At 55.0% G+C, this 17,246-nt stretch overlaps 8 protein-coding genes across 8 annotated transcripts; 3 read left to right on the plus strand and 5 right to left on the minus strand.

Moving 5' to 3' along the window:
• Positions 1-763: 763 nt before the first annotated feature.
• On the plus strand, positions 764-3,402 carry CCMA1212_003520 (Xyloglucanase; the record flags this gene model as incomplete). The annotated part of the gene is made up of 3 exons (XM_073700865.1): positions 764-1,086; positions 1,158-1,944; positions 1,996-3,402. 3 exons carry the CDS (start codon positions 764-766, stop codon positions 3,400-3,402), a joined length of 2,517 nt encoding a protein of 838 aa, XP_073560190.1.
• Positions 3,403-3,767: 365 nt separating this feature from the next.
• CCMA1212_003521 (30 kDa heat shock protein) lies at positions 3,768-4,478 on the minus strand (the record flags this gene model as incomplete). The annotated part of the gene is made up of 1 exon (XM_073700866.1): positions 3,768-4,478. One exon carries the CDS (start codon positions 4,476-4,478, stop codon positions 3,768-3,770), a length of 711 nt encoding a protein of 236 aa, XP_073560191.1.
• A 1,791-nt stretch (positions 4,479-6,269) lies between these two features.
• On the minus strand, positions 6,270-8,445 carry CCMA1212_003522 (Zinc finger CCCH domain-containing protein 45; the record flags this gene model as incomplete). The annotated part of the gene is made up of 4 exons (XM_073700867.1): positions 6,270-6,872; positions 6,935-7,461; positions 7,595-7,636; positions 7,710-8,445. 4 exons carry the CDS (start codon positions 8,443-8,445, stop codon positions 6,270-6,272), a joined length of 1,908 nt encoding a protein of 635 aa, XP_073560188.1.
• Positions 8,446-12,004: 3,559 nt separating this feature from the next.
• On the minus strand, positions 12,005-13,538 carry CCMA1212_003523 (uncharacterized protein; the record flags this gene model as incomplete). Its single annotated transcript, XM_073700868.1, is given in 4 exon segments — positions 12,005-12,522; positions 12,548-12,630; positions 12,925-13,156; positions 13,171-13,538. Coding segments are annotated over 4 exon segments (1,200 nt in total), but the record flags the coding sequence as incomplete, so codon positions are not given.
• A 304-nt stretch (positions 13,539-13,842) lies between these two features.
• Positions 13,843-14,493, plus strand: CCMA1212_003524 (uncharacterized protein; the record flags this gene model as incomplete). The annotated part of the gene is made up of 1 exon (XM_073700869.1): positions 13,843-14,493. A coding segment is annotated over one exon (651 nt), but the record flags the coding sequence as incomplete, so codon positions are not given.
• A 947-nt stretch (positions 14,494-15,440) lies between these two features.
• On the minus strand, positions 15,441-16,077 carry CCMA1212_003525 (uncharacterized protein; the record flags this gene model as incomplete). Its single annotated transcript, XM_073700870.1, has 2 exons — positions 15,441-15,875; positions 15,934-16,077. 2 exons carry the CDS (start codon positions 16,075-16,077, stop codon positions 15,441-15,443), a joined length of 579 nt encoding a protein of 192 aa, XP_073560187.1.
• CCMA1212_003526 (uncharacterized protein) lies at positions 16,076-16,907 on the plus strand (the record flags this gene model as incomplete). The annotated part of the gene is made up of 2 exons (XM_073700871.1): positions 16,076-16,081; positions 16,218-16,907. 2 exons carry the CDS (start codon positions 16,076-16,078, stop codon positions 16,905-16,907), a joined length of 696 nt encoding a protein of 231 aa, XP_073560184.1.
• CCMA1212_003527 (Proteasome subunit beta type-6) lies at positions 16,203-17,057 on the minus strand (the record flags this gene model as incomplete). The annotated part of the gene is made up of 2 exons (XM_073700872.1): positions 16,203-16,890; positions 16,951-17,057. 2 exons carry the CDS (start codon positions 17,055-17,057, stop codon positions 16,203-16,205), a joined length of 795 nt encoding a protein of 264 aa, XP_073560185.1.
• Between the last annotated feature and the right edge of the window lie 189 nt (positions 17,058-17,246).

Raw genomic sequence — 17,246 nt, forward strand, 5'->3', positions numbered from 1 at the left:
GACCAGACTATCTATCGCACAGTCGTATGCTTCATTGCTCATTTTGACAATAAATTGCACGTTATTAAGTAGGTAGGACATCAATTGCAGTTTGGATTCTGATGTACTGTGTAATCGACCAGCAGATTCGTTCTGAATGGAGTCCCTGCGACAAGAGACAACTTGGCCAGACGAACCTTGGAAGGTATTGTCTGGTCGACGAGAAGCCGAGTGACCAACAAGGGAACGGGTTCAATGAGTTGATGCTTGGGCAATACATCGCCAAGCTCCCGTCGGGAGTTTATACGTGGAGTCGATTGAGTCTGAGCTCTGGCGTGATTCTGTAAGTGAGGCAAGGAATCGCATACAGATAATCGCAGTAACAGGCTAAAACACTTGCATTGTTTGCTGTGAGTGGCGCGCATGGAACAGCTACACCAAAGTTCCACATACCGGATTTGCTTCATTTATCCATATATTAAATCTGTAAACATCTCGGGTCTATCGTTACATTCAGCGGGACCTAGTGACAGACCGAGGAGCAGCCTATAAGGTTATGCGCAACACTTGCATGGCAATGGGTTTCCACGGTGGTAATTTAGGCAATAGTCGCTCTTCGTTGCGAACCTCAGCCAGCATGGTGTATCCACGATCTCGACGGACTCACAAACCGCTGAAAAAAAAGCATATAAGCCTCCAGTTTCCCCAAGGCAAAAATGGCCTTTTCATCAGGAGTAGACCTCGGGACAGACTCTAGCAGTGACCTCCTCCTCACTGCTCCGCCATGAAGGTTTCTCGTGTCGTTGCCCTCGTCCTGGGGGCCGTCATCCCTGCCCAGGCTGCGTTTACATGGAAAAACGTCAAGCTCGGCGGCGGCGGCGGCTTCGTCCCCGGCATCATCTTCCATCCCAAGACGAAAGGCGTAGCCTATGCGCGGACGGACATTGGCGGGCTGTACCGCCTCAACGCCGACGACTCATGGACCGCCGTCACGGATGGAATCGCTGATAACGCGGGCTGGCACAACTGGGGCATCGACGCCGTCGCTCTTGATCCGCAGGACGACCAAAAGGTGTATGCCGCAGTCGGCATGTATACCAACAGCTGGTTTGTGGAGTTCTCTCTCAGATATGAATCGAACGTTGACAACATTGAACGCTGACATGGCCACGTACAAGGGACCCCAACAATGGAGCCATCATCCGCTCGTCAGACCGCGGCGCAACATGGTCCTTCGCTAACTTGCCCTTCAAGGTCGGGGGCAACATGCCCGGACGCGGAGCCGGAGAGCGTCTGGCTGTCGACCCGGCCAACTCCAACATCATCTACTTTGGCGCTCGGTCAGGCAACGGCCTCTGGAAGTCTACCGACGGCGGCGTCACCTTCTCCAAGGTCTCCTCGTTCAACGCAACCGGGACGTACATACCAGACCCAAGTGACTCGAGCGGCTACAACAGCGACAAGCAAGGGTTCCTGTGGGTGACGTTCGACTCCACCAGCAGCACTACCGGGGGAGCAACGTCTCGCATCTTTGTTGGCACAGCCGACAACATCACTGCGTCCGTCTACGTGAGCACAAACGCCGGCTCCACATGGAGTGCTGTGCCTGGACAGCCAGGAAGATACTTTCCTCACAAGGCGAAGCTGCAACCAGCGGAGAAGGCCTTGTATCTGACCTATTCCGATGGCACGGGCCCGTATGACGGAACAAGTGGCTCGGTATGGAGGTACGACATCGCAGGAGGGACTTGGAAGGACATCACTCCCGTCTCTGGATCAGATCTGTACTTTGGATTCGGCGGCCTTGGCCTCGATTTGCAAAAGCCGGGGACTCTTGTTGTTGCTTCTCTGAACTCTTGGTGGCCTGATGCCCAGCTGTTCCGGTCAAACGACTCTGGGACAACGTGGAGCCCGATCTGGGCGTGGGCGAGCTATCCGACTGAGACTTACTACTACAGCATCTCAGTAAGTCTCTTGTGGACGATTTCATTTGAATGACACTGACTCTTCTGGAAGACGCCCAAAGCTCCTTGGATAAAAAACAACTTCATCGATGTGACCAGCGAGTCACCCTCTGATGGCCTCATCAAGCGTCTGGGCTGGATGATTGAATCCCTCGAGATTGACCCAACCGACAGCAACCACTGGCTCTACGGAACCGGAATGACAATCTTCGGCGGCCACGACCTCACCAACTGGGACACACGCCACAACGTCTCGATCCAGTCCCTAGCAGACGGCATCGAAGAATTCTCCGTCCAGGACCTGGCCTCTGCGCCCGGCGGAAGCGAGCTACTAGCAGCAGTAGGAGACGACAACGGCTTCACCTTTCCAAACACGAACAGCCTCGGTACCTCGCCCCAGACCGTTTGGGCCACTCCCACATGGGCAACCTCTACAAGCGTCGACTACGCTGGAAACTCCGTCAAGAACGTCGTCCGCGTCGGCAACACCGCCGGCACGCAACAGGTCGCCATCTCGTCCGACGGCGGCGCAACTTGGAGCATCGACTACGCGGCCGACACCTCCCTGAACGGCGGCACAGTGGCTTACTCTGCCGACGGCGACACGATTCTCTGGTCGACCGCCTCGTCTGGTGTGCAGCGCTCGCAGTTCCAGGGCAGCTTTGCCTCCGTCTCGAGCTTGCCCGCTGGCGCCGTGATCGCCTCAGACAAGAAGACCAACAGCGTTTTCTACGCCGGTTCTGGTTCGGCTTTCTATGTCAGCAAGGATACCGGCAGCAGCTTCACGCAAGGGCCCAAGCTGGGCAGCGCGGGAACTATCCGGGATATTGCTGCGCATCCGACGACGGCAGGCACTTTATATGTCTCTACCGACGTTGGCATATTCCGCTCTACGGACTCGGGCACGACGTTCACCCAAGTCTCCACCACTCTGACAAACACATATCAGATCGCCCTTGGTGTCGGCTCTGGCTCGAACTGGAATCTGTACGCCTTTGGCACCGGCCCGTCTGGAGCTCGCCTCTACGCCAGCGGAGACAACGGCGCCTCCTGGACCGACATCCAAGGCTCCCAGGGCTTCGGCTCCATCGACGGCACCAAGGTCGCCGGCAGCGGCAGCACCGCCGGGCAAGTCTACGTCGGCACCAACGGCCGAGGTGTCTTTTATGCTCAAGGGACAGTTAGTGGCGGCACAGGCGGAAGTTCCTCCTCGACCAAGCCGAGCAGCAGCACCTCTTCGGCCAGTACGAGCACCACGCTGAGGTCGAGCACCGTCTCCACGACCCGGGCTTCATCGGTGACTTCGACAAAGACCAGCTCGTCGACCGGACCTACAGGGTCGGGGGTCGCGGGCCATTATGCTCAGTGCGGAGGGATCGGGTGGACTGGGCCGACGCAGTGTGTGGCGCCGTATGTCTGCCAGAAGCAGAATGATTGTGAGTCGCCGCCTTCTCTGTAAGGGGAACAGACACACCCTTTTACTGACTTGGCTGTCACAGATTACTACCAGTGTGTTTGACGCTTGAACTGGTCAGTTCACGATGCAAGAGATGTGCCTCTAGTCACAACATAGAGCTCAAGCACTAGTAGCAGAGAACCGGTCAAATAAAATGAAACGATTGTATTAAACGATGATCTATTGATCCCAGGTCCTATATATCCCCCCCAACTCCCTGATGCAAATCCCAGAAAGAGCAAAAACAGACAAGCAATCATATGCTAATCCCGAATATGTCCGTCCCATTCCCACGTTGCCAAAACAAGAAGTGCCTCATGTCCTTCCATTGGTTCGTCAAAAGAAAATTTGCAAATCGATCCGATCGTTTAGTTGATCTGAATGCGATGAGCCTCATGCTTCTTCGCCTTCGGCACAACAATGCTCAGGATGCCGTTCTTGAAGCTCGCGCTGACGGCTTCATGGTCCACCAGCGTGGGGAAGTGGAAGCTGCGCGAGAACTCGCCGATGCTGCGCTCGGTGAGCCAGTACTTGGCCTTGGCGACGGGCTTCTCGTCTTCCTCCTTCTTCTTCTTCTTGTCCTCCGTGGAGGTGACGACTTCGTAGCCCGACTCGCGCTCGCTGGCCTCGTCCTCATCCTCCACAGTAGCCTTGTACGAGTTCCTCCTCGAAGAAGAAGAGGAAGCCTCCTCCTCCTCCGCCGCCTTCTCAGTCACGCTCTTGTTGTTGCTTTCGGTCGGAGACGTGCCGGCCGTGTAGGTGCGCTCCGACTTGCCCCGGATGAGCAGCGTCTGGGGGTCCGAGAACTCAATGTAGACGGCCTCCTTGGCGACGCCGGGGAGCTCGCCGTGCAGCTCGTAGGCGGAGTCGATCTCGCGGACGTCGAACTTGGGCTGCCACTGGGGCACCTGCTGCTGTACCTGCTGGTGCTGGCGGCGAGGCGCGGCTGCTGTTGTTGATGACTTGCCGTTCTGGCGGCTGTAGGTGTCGTAGTCGTCGAGGAGGCGGAAGAGAGGCGTGAAGGAGGCGGAGGAGGACTCGGCGGGGTGGTAGAAGGTGTGAGGGTGGAAGAATGCCATTGTTGTTGTGGTTTGCGGGTGTTGTTTCTGTTGGACGGTTGAAGTAGTCAGATTTTGGTGGCGGAGAGTTGAGAAGAGTTGTGTTTGTTGTTGCTTGAGTGTATTTGCTGCTTCTTGTTGTTGTTTTCTGGAGTTGATGCTCTGATGAGGAAAGCCAAATTCACTGCTACTCGACCCGACACCCGCACTTTATACCTGGCAAACACTGCAATTCATCGCCAGCATGCAGGCAGGAGAAGCTGACGAACCCAGACATTCTAGATCACAGACGAAGCTACTAGCATCTGCCATTGATTGCTATTCTCACTGAATCCGCTTCCATAATGCAGCTGACAATGTCGAAGCTGAATCAAGTTGCAGATGCGCAGCGCCTGCGAGGTGCTTCTGGCGGGCGCTAGAAGGTTCCACAGCATTTCTCAGGTACCAAAGGTCAGGTGCTTCAAGGGACGGAAACTCATCCAGCAACGACCCGTCTCATAATCAAAAATAGAAAAAAAAGTATCGTGTTCAATTCACAGTGTTATAACTCATATTTCTTGGGGAAAAAAACTATGTAATTGTGATATAATGCTACAAGTGATATAAAAAGCAACACCACAAAGTAAGTTGCGCACCTCAGCCATTTCAAACCAGACGTCATCCCGCACCCGATGACATCAAGCCGGTATACCTCCAAAAAGGTACCTCACCTTCCCTAGGTACCTTACCCCGTCCCGAGTCGAAAGCCCCCGTTTCAAGCCCCATTGTGGCTCCTCCTCGGGGTCCCTCAACTCCCATCTTTCCTTGAAAAAAAACCGTTGAAACGGCTCATCCCAAGCCCAAACCAACCCCAAGTCAAGCCCCCAACTTGAACTTGAACCTGAGAGAAACATCTTTGTGTGGCGCAAAAAAATAACGCCACTCCGTCATCAGAACCAAGCCACATCCCCCAACCCCAAGCCACACGCCCAGTTTCCGAATTTTGGACCCTTAATACAGGTTAAGTAAGGGTGCGGCGCAACTCCAGTTTCTAGCCAAGCAAGGTAACGGAGAACGAATGATGGCATTCTCCGGGGGGCCATATTTTTGGATATGACGATGAAGCTGTCGAAACGTGTTTATTTGAAATTCACGAGAGCCACAGAGTGTCCCTAGTGATTCCCGTCACGCCCTCGGCCTCGCCGGCCACGGCTGATGCACCCTCTACCCGTGACAAGCTTTCTCGGCATCAGGGACGTTGAGTTTTCGGCTGAGTTAGTGGCAAAATACAATGCACTCGTGGCTGGCGTAAACCCCCCATTGTCCGTCCAGCAGTCTACGTTTTGTAAATCAAAGATTATGCTTCACAGGGCTCTACATCTCCTCCCACTACCATGGTAGCAAGGGCAAAGAGCTAGTTAACAGGCTTTGCAGGAGACGTCTGCGTACTTGCCGTAGAGAACCAGCTCTTTCAGTATGCTAATCACAAGACTGCTTATACCTGACAAACCAAACGCAGGACCGCGCTTTGATAGGTAGCAATACAGATGAAATTGACCACACATATAACGTAGTAGATGACATCGTGACATACCCAAGACAAAAGATAACCACACATCATGTTCCTAGCTGCCTGTCCTTCTTCCTTGACCATATATTCATCGCTTTCGTCTCCATCATCGTGTAATCATAGTTGCAGAAACCGTGAATATGGAGTACAGGGCAAAACTTGCGCAACTTTTTCCTGGGCGAAACCAGGGGGTGCCAGAGAAGGACAAGCAAGGACGGAGCACAAAGACGGTAGAGAACCAAGAGGCAGCGGAAGAGCCAAGCCTATTGTGCATGTGCATACGATCCCACCATCTGTTGATACCGGGGCATCGCAACAGCCGGCAGCCTCCCACCCGCCGTCGGCCCGGATCCTTGGGAAGTGTTGAATAGACCGATGAGTCTTTGCCCGACGGAAGGCTCAATCTCGGTTCCGTCTCGCGCAATCTTGACCTCTCGGTTGGAGTTCCAGGGGTTTCGTAACCCCCGGATTCGATGAAAGGGCAGACGAGACGTCGACAGCCACTCAACCCTGAAGGGCTTTCCCCACGATCTTCCCTCCTCCTCCTCCTCCTCCCCGTTCAAGGCGCCGTCTGTCCCGTCGGCGACGCTGGCGTCGTGATCGAGGGCTTTTTCAGAGTCATCTTGATAGATTTCCCAGAAAATCGTGCCCCTGGTTGGATCATGGAGGATCCTTCCCTTGGGGACATATTCAGTCGCATCTGTGAGAATCTCCTTTGTGAGATCCGATTCGTTCGTCGATCGTTGCACCGGTGCAAACTTGATACTCGAGTCTAAAGAAGGACTGAACTCGGAAGCCATTCGGGCATACCCAAAGTATTCTCCAGACTTGTTGGCTGAAAATATCAAGTACACATTGCTGCATTGCTTTTCCACGTGTTAGCAGACGAAGATGGCATCGGGTATGTGACATGATCCAGCCTGCTCACCTTGAACGCGTCATTCAGCGTTTCTTCATTGTGAGACTGCGTTGCCCAAACACCAGTCCGTACACTGAGCTCAAGGTCGTCAACTGTCAGACTTTTCAGGATGAAGAATCGGTCATGGTACTTTGCTGCCGCGTCAGACACGGTAGCTGTCGAGTGTTCTGCGCCGTCGACAGCAGCGGGCGAGCTCACGCCGTCGACTTTGACTTCGGAGTTAGTTGCGGCTTGACCGGTCGGTTTGGAAGAGTTGCCCGGGCCCAACGCCGGCCCTGTTGGCGGAGATGGGCCAGCACTGCCGTCGAGTTCATTCTTCCGTAGCCTACTAACAAGGCGTACAGACTGGAACCTGGATTCGTGCAGCTTGACTTGCGCGGCCATGCACGAGGCCTCGTCTTTGAAATTGGCAAACGCGCAGTTGCTCTTGGCAATCAGGAATAGGGATTCGAGTCCATTTGTCTCCTTCGAAACGTGGCGTACGAGGGTCATTAAGTCGGTTTGAGGTGGCAGATTTCCGATCCAGACAGCATTTCCTGTGAGAATGACACGGTTAGCCGCTGCTCCAGGTTGTCGAGACATGAAGAAAGGAAGGATAGAGCGCGTGAACCGTAGACCAAGGCGCAAGGGCAGGGGCAGGGAGGTGCCTACCAGTTTGACGAGGCTTACGCGACGAGAGTCGAGCAGAGATTTTCTGCTCCTCCAGGCTGACTGTAACACCAAGTTTTCAGTGTCTATTCACCGCAAAGAGATAGAGAAAGGGGCTTGAAGAGTTTTTTTTTACCATGAGTAGGCTTCTTCTGAGCTGGATAGGACAGTGGCAAACCCTCCGACGATTGGTTAGGGGTTAGGGGCCCTGTCGACACGCGTTGGCCAATCTCTGCACGAGGATGCTGTTGGCCCGGAGTGACGACCGGCGGCACATTGGGCATCTGGACGGGATACGAAGCCGTCTGGGGATAGTAATATGGCGTGGGCGGGTGTCCCATGGCCACCGGGTTTGGGTAATATGCCACATTCTGTCTCTGCAGCATGGCCGTGTTGACCTGACCGACAGGCATATGGCCACCGCCATAGTAGGGTGAGATATGCTGGGCTTGTGGCACGTAGTAGCCCTGAGGCACCATGGGAATCGGCGAATGCCCGGCGTACTGAGGAATCGGCGGCATATGAGGAGCCATAGGCGGTGACAGCCCAGCAGCGTATCTTGGCTGATGAAGCCCTCTCTGGTATTGACCGTGATGGTAGCTGTCCAGAGGCAGGGCGTTCGCTAGAGAGGCCATGTTGTAGGGGCCATGGCGGTGGAAGAATGTCGAAGACGCGGTTGGCCCAGGCTGGGGAGGCGATGTATACGGTGAGGCTACCGGATGGTTGAGCGGGCCACGATGATTATCGAGCCTCGGAGTCATTCGCTCCTGGTCCTGATTCTGAGGCAATGCACGCCCCTTGGTGGTCCCGTCTGGCACGATGGGCTCGACGTTTCCCGTCCCAGCGTCGGAGGGGGCTGAATCGTCACCCATTGGAAAGGGTGAATGCTGGGCGAGGGTCTATGCTGGTCTGGGTGTGCTGGATATTTGAGTCCGCCAGCACGAGTATCTTTTTTTTTTTTTTTGTTTTGGTGTGAGCCCGCTACAAGGGGGGTTGGATTGGGAAGAGAGTTCTGTGTCCGAAGAGCAGAGCTGAATAATCTGGTGTCTAGCTCAGATTATCTCGTCGAAGCCTCAATTGCGGATAAGGCCCGAAGTTTTCATATGCAAGGAGCTGTATCTTTGCATACCCCCAGAGGAGAGAGAGAGCCCAACGTTCGCCACGAATGAGAAGCCCACACAAGGACGCGGCCGCTAGAGAAGAAGCCTACACCACTGCTCCGGATCTCGAGGCAGTGGCAATTAGAGTCCGTCTCCGAATGGTACTGTAGAGTCCAAGTGTCCGGCGTTGACAGTAGGGCTGCTGACTTTACGGGTGACGTGAACCCAGAGCTAAATGCCCTCAGGGGTGCAGAAGAACACGATTTGCCTCCGGGGCGGAGCGACAAGGAAGGGCCAGCCCGGTCTGGGGAAAGCAGTGACTCGGATAATGCACCTTATGCGACTGCTGTAGGAGGATTGTGCCTGTAGCAGGGGTGACAATACCCTATAGGGGTTGCTGTCCTTTTTTGGGGCGAGATAATGCACAAGTTGGACAGCTCAGAGCCGGCAGTTCCCTCTCGGAGAACCCACTTTGGTGGTAGAATCTGGTGATGACTGGCAGCAGCTCTGTGCCGCTAGGTTGAAAGAGTGAACTTTGTGAAGGCCGGCTGTCGGTTCGTTCTAGAAGGAAGCCTGGCTTGAGAGCCAAAACGGTCGATGACGGGTGACTGATTCGACACTCATGGAAAGCAAGGCTGCTAGCCATGTCAGATCGAGCCAAAGAGCCGGGTCAAACTCACATACCAGGTGCAAAAGGTGCGTATCCTTTGGCGGCGGCTCAGCCTGCTCGGGTAGGTCGTAGCTTTGAACTGGAAGGAAAAGGGAGCAGCGGAGCTAATCGTTGGCTTCACACACCTTGTGCTTCTCACGCCTGCGGATCATTGCAGGACAAGTCAGTGCTAAAATTGTCTACACCCTGTCGGTGAGCAGCGGCTGGGCTCTCAGATTCACCACTTACCAGTCAGAAAACCATATGAGCAGCAAGCGAACGATGGGTCTCGCGGTAAGTAGGCGATGGCGCCTAGAGATGCAGCCTTGCAGTTCACCCTCGATGGGGAGGATGGGTCGTTAGACTCAGGCAAGCCCAATGAAGATCAATGGCTGGGGAAGATCTCGGCCAATCTCTGCTTGTACAGCTGAATATACCGACCGACAACGACGATCCGGTTATACCAGGGGCGACGAATCGAAGAAGACAAGAGGCAACTCAGGCTCCAGAGCTGCAGTTGCCCTGCCCGATTTGTCCAGTCGGGGTGTCAGGCTAGGGGGGTGTATTCCAAGCAAGTGTCTTCCCGGAGGAAAAGACAACCGTATAGCACGGTGCCTTTGGTTGAAGACGTTTCCCTGTTTGTTTCCAACGGCTGAACGCCAGAAGGTTGCCTTGTATGTAGCTGAAGATATCGCCGCTATGGGGGACCCGGCGGTATCACAGGCTCCCGCCACAGTGTAGGTAGCTTAGGTTGAAAGTACAAGCAAAAGCACGAGCCACGAGCAGGAAGCTCTTGGGTTTTCAGGACGTATCCGGGTACCTCGTTACTTGTACTTGGCCTGAACAACCCTACCTTGACCTGGTGGTCGACCAATGTCTAGACCGAATCGACTGTGGAAGCGGAGATTTGCATAGCCCCTGGTCAGACTAAACATGGCCAAGGCACAGAGCTGCCAACATTAACGGTGCAAACCTCCTGTGGCTTCGTCAGCAGGGAACATGTAGAAAGCTAAGTGGCTTATCTGCATGAATTCTTGCAATGGATATGGATTCTCAACGAGGTGGCGTTGGGCTTGACAAGCGACGACCTGCATGTGCTAATGGCCCGTGGTTCAAGTGTGTACCTTTGCTATTCAGGTACCTAGAGTCGGAGTTGCCTGTACACCCCATCTCCCAGCACGAAGATCAGGCCGGCGTAAATCGTACGGCATAGCTGTCAGGAGGCGCCTTGTGAGGAAGGGCGCTTGGGGGCGTGTGGACAAGGATGGAGCTAGCCATGGAGAATGGAGCCCGCAAGAAACCGGCAGGGGAAAGCGAACAGCAAAGAAAGTTCGCCACAAGGATACCAGCAATGATAGGTACAGAGCTGCTTGCTGCTCTGAAAGTACATGGAAGCCAGGCTCGAACGCCGGTTGGCTAGCCAGCTGCGAACTGAACCCTGGAACTAACATCTGAAAGTGTGGCGGGCGGGTGGGCAGCCCTTGCGAAATCAGACGCCTCAGTCGCACGAGGTTAAAACAAACCGGAAACCGGGAACCGCATGTGGCTTTCCCTTGTTCGCCACCACAGAGCTATGTCACGATCCGTGGCTAGCCATAGTAGACGGAGCAGACGAAAAGCATCACTCTACCATCAGATCAAGGCGAAGTTCTGCTTCGTCTCAGTCGCCGCTAGCCTCCTGTGCAATGTGATGCCACCGGTTCAGCGTCGTCAGCCTCTTCACACCATCCATCAATCACGGCTACGTGCCCAACAATTTTCCGAGCAATCGGCTGCTGAAGGCTCGCTGTATAGACTGGCAGAACTGACAGACTGGCAGAACCAAAGCAGGCCTGGAGCAGCTCTCCACATCAACTCGCAGCCACGGGTTCACCGAAACGGGTCGGCGCCTCGGTCGGTCTAAAAAACGCAAAGCCCGTGAAATAGTATCAAATAGCTCCAGCGCGCGGTGTCCGGGTTGTGGCCTCTTTCTTTTTCGCCTTCCTTTCCATCCAGAATGATATGGTACGGCCGCTTGGGGCATAGCATTGGCCATGAAGTCAACTCAATTCAGTGCGCGTATGAAGGGGACATGAAACGAAGGCCCCCCTTTCGCATCCACCGATGAATAGTTTGCCCGTATAGCGTGATTGTGGCTCGGATCGACAAGGCGTAGCATCGCTCTTGGACGTGCTCCGGAATAGCTTCACATTTCGTAACGAGCTGCCGTTGTAAATTTCGCTTCTCCGTCTTTCTCCTGCCTTCTGGTCCCAGCATCGATCACGAGCGATGGGTACATGTACGCATGCGCAAGGCAGGGCTAGGGATGCAGCCCACTTCCAACTCGCCCGGCCCTCTGTAATCCGTGCCGGTCGCTGCCTTGTCTAGAGAATCAACGGCTCCCGCATCCGCTAGGCTCCGGAGGGCGCTTGTGACAGCGTCAATAAGAAGCAGGATCTGCATTGAAGCAGTGCCGCGAGAGGTGAAGCTTGACGACGGCGTCTGGCGCGTTGAAGGCAGCGCCAGCAATGTCGAGTTGTTGGTTCGTGGTCCATGGAATCCGTCGATCACTTTCCATCTCTGCTGCTGCCGGCCCACCCCTCTCACGTCCCGGCCTTGTACCTTCGTGGCCAAGCCGCCTTGACGCAAGGGTGTGAAGCCCATCCCGCGACCTAAAATTCCTTAATTGACCGCCCGGGCTGGTCACACACCATGGCATTGGCCTGCGGGAGGGGCATGGACGCCTTGCCATGCCTCAATTGATAGCGGACATGGGGAAATGCTGGTTTTTGGTTTCTCGATGCCGCCAGAATCGAATTTTGTCCAGTTCCCCATCCGCCGGCAGTTGAGCCCGTCCTTGCGTCGCGAACAGTTGCTGCGCTCGCCCTCGACAACAGCGCCTGGGGCAGCCGACTCGCCCTCCCTCCAGCTGTCATAAACCGAGGCCGGTACCTGTGCTGAACCAGAGAGTCCAGAGTTCCTGTTCCCAGCAACGCCCTGCACTGGTAAATCGGCAATGGCCCCAAGGCCACAAAGGGCCTGATTCCCTGAGGCGCTTTCCCCGCGAACACCGCCACCCTGGCTTGGACCCTTGAGCTGGACCCTGGCTATGAAGTCAGAGGCACCAAAGCCGACGGGGCGAAAAAGCAGGTTCTCGCCAAACCTTGACCCCTCGTTTAAGCTGTGTCCACGGCCGACGCGTAGCGCAGCCCATACCCGTTCTTGCATCCATTTCCATCTCCATACCCATTTCCATCTCCCACTCCACAACCAACATCCAGGAACCTGTTGCCCGTTTGTACAAGTACTTGGTAGTCCGGCCATACTCGCTATGTCGTCTAAGCACAAGTTGTCCGCTTCCAAGTACTGCGTACCTGGCCCAGCAGTGCTATAGTAGTTCGCAAAAACGCTACTCCGCAAGGGGCATTGTTTTCCTGTCTTTTTTCTCAGCGAGTAGAGTCGAGGGCGGACTTGATGCTCCGGTCCAGGCCATTACCGGAAAATTGCACGGCTTCCAAGGCGCGCTCCGTGGCATGGCTTCGCAGGAGAAGTTTGTCACGGTGCACAAGCAGTAGGTAGCACCCAATAGGTAGGTAGCAGTAAGTAAGGTAGGCATCAGACACAGGAAATCCGACGTGGAGAAGCGCGCCAGTGTCCAGGGCTGCAGGGCGGCGGCCGTCCGTGGTTTGTGTGCATTAGCGGATACGCATGGCTGCGTTGCTGCATCTGCGTCGCCATGTGGAAAATCCCATCTCTGTGCGCAGCGAACAGACGTCTTCGATCCGTGCTCCCAAGGTAAGGTGACGGTGACGGTGACAGTTGGAGGAGCACGAGGAGACAAGGCTGGGGCTGCCACTGTTATCGTGGACTTATCCCTTCTGCTGCAAGAGCGCCGATCTTGCCTGCCTTGGGGTTAACTGGCATTGCTCGTCGCGCTCTACGATACAAGGCAGGAACTACGGCCAGGTAGCACCTGCGTCTCGTCGCAGCTGGCGCGGGCAATGACGACATCGCTCGGTATGGCAAACCTGCTTGTTCGTCATGCCGCCTGTCAGATGCTGGCTTCTGCAAACATTCACAGATTCGTCCTCTGTCAAGCATCTCGCATCTACGGAGTATCTGTCTGCTCGATTGCATACTCCCCGCATTGTGTGACGTAGCTTGTTGACTTTGCTCCAACCTCGTCTCCCCTCCGTCTCCTGTCCATCTCCTGTCGTCTCGATTACACGATCTGCATCAAGCTCACGTCAAAAGCTGCCCGAGATCAAAGCCTCGGACTGAGGGCTGAAGCGACTCAATGACGCAACTCACTCGCGACCAATTTCATCAGATTGCAGATGCTCGTGTCCAATCGTCCTGATCGCTGGGGTCTCTGGTCTCTACAGTACACGGCTTCCCATGTCTCGGCCTCTCAACAGACAGTGTACGGAAGTAGTAGGCTCACCAGTCATCGCACCGGTTGAGTTGTTACTGATTGCTTCTTCTCTTCATAACTCCTTCATAAGGACTCCTCGCCTGGGGCAAGTTACTCGTCACTTTTAGATCGACAATACCTCTCACGCTCGGTCGCAGCTCAACTCCTCTGGTGGCGAAAATGTTCGCAGTTGCAGCTTCGCCCGGGTCCGACAGCCTTCGAAAACGCAAGATCGCTTTTGAGAATACGTAGGCGCGAACCGTCGATCGTCATGTTGGCCAACGCGGATAAGACGATCCAGGAACGCCCTTTTCATACGCCGAGCCCTGAAGCATGCCGGGGGAAGCTTGAGGCGATACCCATCTTGCACGCCACAGTGGCTGCATTGCCAGCTCAGCTCATCGGTACGAGTGCGATCACACTGCGAGGAGCAAATCCGCCCAGTAAGAAAGCAAGACCGGCAGACGCGTGCAAAGGCGTGCTACCCCTACCTGCCTCCGGGCTTGTCTATCCATTCTCCAAGCGCCTAGTGCCAAATGAGCGATGCGTAGGAGATGTGACTTGTATTGGATGGTCAACAGGCTGCGCCTCGCGATTTCTACACTGCGTTGATTGGGATCATCGATGCACAGGCTCCAGTTCTACGGATATACTACGTGCAGTCGGGGCTGCAAAAGCCCCTCTGCTTTGGCCCATCTGTTTGTACAGGTACTCGACCTCTAAATATGCGCCAGAGGGGGGCTCAATGGCATCTTCTGGAGGATACCCCGCCATTTGATGTTGACCATGTCCTCCCGCTGGCATTGGAGGCAAGGGAGGCCAAGGAGGCATGCGGAATTGCAATGGCCGCCGCACCCGCGCGAGCCTTTGGTCGGTCTCTTCGCCATGGTGACCCAGGAAGCTCTCACCACGTGTTTGAGACCGGCGTTTGCTGCTTGCCACGTATCGTGGTAGGGCTGGATCCTTGCTTTTTGCCATCGGGGTCAATGCGAAAAGCCAGGCAGTGAGAGGCGATTCGGGACCTAGTAGTCCCAACGAGGCTTTGTTGGGACGGCGTGACCTTCAGACCCTGGAAACTGCCACAAACTTGGGTATGCATACTAACTCGTTTGCGTTATGATTTTGGTAGGACATTGTGCCAAGCTCTGTGGAAGGGCGGAGGCCAAGCATCTCAGTCACCGAGGTCCGCAGCCTTTGGAGCCAAGTCGGGAGGATATGTTCATACGCATTCCAGTGCTTCGATAGAGGGCCGAAAACCCTTGGAAGACATGGTCCACAATTCTCAACTGTCCTCACGACGTACTTTCTTTGCTCCCGAGCTGAGTTAGGCGCCCTCTGTGATGAGGGTGTCTACTGTACGTACAAGGCGTGCCACACTTGCGTTTACCTTACCAATGCATAACACCATCACTGATTGACCAATGTGCAGCCGCACCAATTGCATTATTGCCTTTGACATGGCAATCGTCGGCTCCCGATATCTGATATCTGACATGGTTGAGTCTCAGTTGTGTCGATCCTGAAGTGCCTGTCTGGCTTGACAAAAAGCTACAACCCTGTAGGCATTAGCTCCCAAACACAGAAGTCGAGCGATATCGTGAGGAAGAGCTTACAGTTTTTCACCGTCCCTTTTCTAAGAAGGGGTAAAACACCTCATAAATCAGATCTCATATGGGAACAAAATCCAACGTTATGCAAACTCAACGTTAGGGAGCCGTCCCCTTGCTAGTCATTGCCGGATACAGTTTCACTTTCAGACAACCCATAGTCCACAGATGACGCAGATTCACTTCCATCGATACGAGGTCCAGCTGCATCTGGATTATCGGTAGTTTCATCATCACCTGAATATCCAAAGCTCGTTACAGTCTTCGTCTGTCCGAGGTTGAACTCGGCCTTCGTCCAGAAAGTCTGTATCTGAGCTGGCCGAAGGCGTCGTTGATGGCCGACGAAGTCAGCTCGGATGCAGCATTTCCCGCGTGGGATTGGCCGAGTTGCCTTGGCCAGCCGTCCAACCGGAGCTCTCCAAGACAACTTTCGAAAGAATTCACCAGCACTGCTGCTATGTAGGGTTGAATACGAGACAGGTGGCTGACGGATGCTCTGATCCCCTGCAGAGCTGCAAGGAGTCGGCGCCTCGAAGAAGGGCAGAATGGGTGGCTGTAGAAGTGGGATGCCGCAAGTTCACAAGCTTTTGCTTCAAAGCAATTCGTCGTACGCCGTACGAAAGTACACCGCCCTTGAACCTGCGGTTAATGTCGTAGATCCAAGTACGTAGATGTCTGTGGGTGGTGTCATCGGAGCTGCAGGGCCGCGTAGCTACAAGTGCAGGTATCGTAAAGCGGAGTTGGATAAGAGACATGATGGTCACGCGGGGTTGAAACGTCCAGGGTGCGTCCAATTGAGGCTTCTTGAGCGTTCAGACTGAGCGGCTAATATACATCGTTATGCATTCCAAAACAAGAGACGAGAAACAGGCTTCATAATCTAGTCCTTCTTTAGAGGCAGGAAGACCTCCTCGATGCCCTCTTTTGTGATAATCAACATCTGCAGAGAATCGCCGACCTCGATGTGACGCTCCACAGCGCCGTCAAAGGCATCCTTGACAAGCGTCTCGACCTCTGGCCGCGTCAAGGGGCGGCGCTCCCTCTCCTTCAGTTCGTGGCCCTCTCCGCTGCCGGGGATGTACTGGTTCTTGAAGTTGACCTGGTTGTCCAGGAAGGGCATGATCAAGCTGCCCGCAGCACCGCCGGCTCGGCACTGCTCCCTCTCGTAGCTTCCAACCGGGTCGTAGGAGTAGACCGCACCCTTGCCCTCCTCGTCGAGGCCGCCGAGCATGGCATGTGTGTAGTATGGGAAGAATCGCTTCTGGTAGAGAATGGTGGACAGCCGCTTGGCACAGGCGTTGAGCGTCATGGGCTTGCCGTGTCGGTAGCGGTAAATCTTGCAGACGGTGTCCAAACGATCGCGCAGAGCCTCGCCATCGGCGGCAAATCCACAGACGGACAGGACGATGGTGGCATCTTCCTGGGTGGCAGTGGTGCCACCGATCTTGAAGACCTTGGGCGCCATTCGGGAGTTGATGCTGTAGCCGCTGGTGTGACGGGTATCGCCCGCCATGATGGTGAAGTCGGCGCCGGCAATGGCAAGCGTAGAGCCGCCATTGTCGGAGTAGCTGCAACGATGGGTTAATGCACTGCAGACAACCAGACCAAGGACAAGCCGGATGACCTACGGGTTGAAGCGGTGCTGTCGAGGCTCGCCGTGGGCCGTCTTGGGCACATCTGAGAAGGAGTAGTTGGGCCCGTTCATGAGCGGGTTCTGGCTGAACATGGCGGCCATCTTGGCGGTGTTCCGATGGTACTTTATCGCAGCGTCGTTGACGAGAGGAGAGGTTAATGGCAGCAGACGGATGGCCTGACGTTGGTCTGTGATGCTATATCGCAACAGCATGCACGCGTCAAGTGGGAGCCTTGCTAGGTCCAGAACTGGGGGGGTAGCTCCGATGACTAAGCAGCCTGATTGCCTCCG

The sequence above is a fragment of the Trichoderma ghanense genome (assembly GCF_004382785.1).
Source record: "Trichoderma ghanense strain CCMA-1212 chromosome Unknown scaffold_3, whole genome shotgun sequence".
Classification (NCBI taxonomy): domain Eukaryota; kingdom Fungi; phylum Ascomycota; class Sordariomycetes; order Hypocreales; family Hypocreaceae; genus Trichoderma; species Trichoderma ghanense.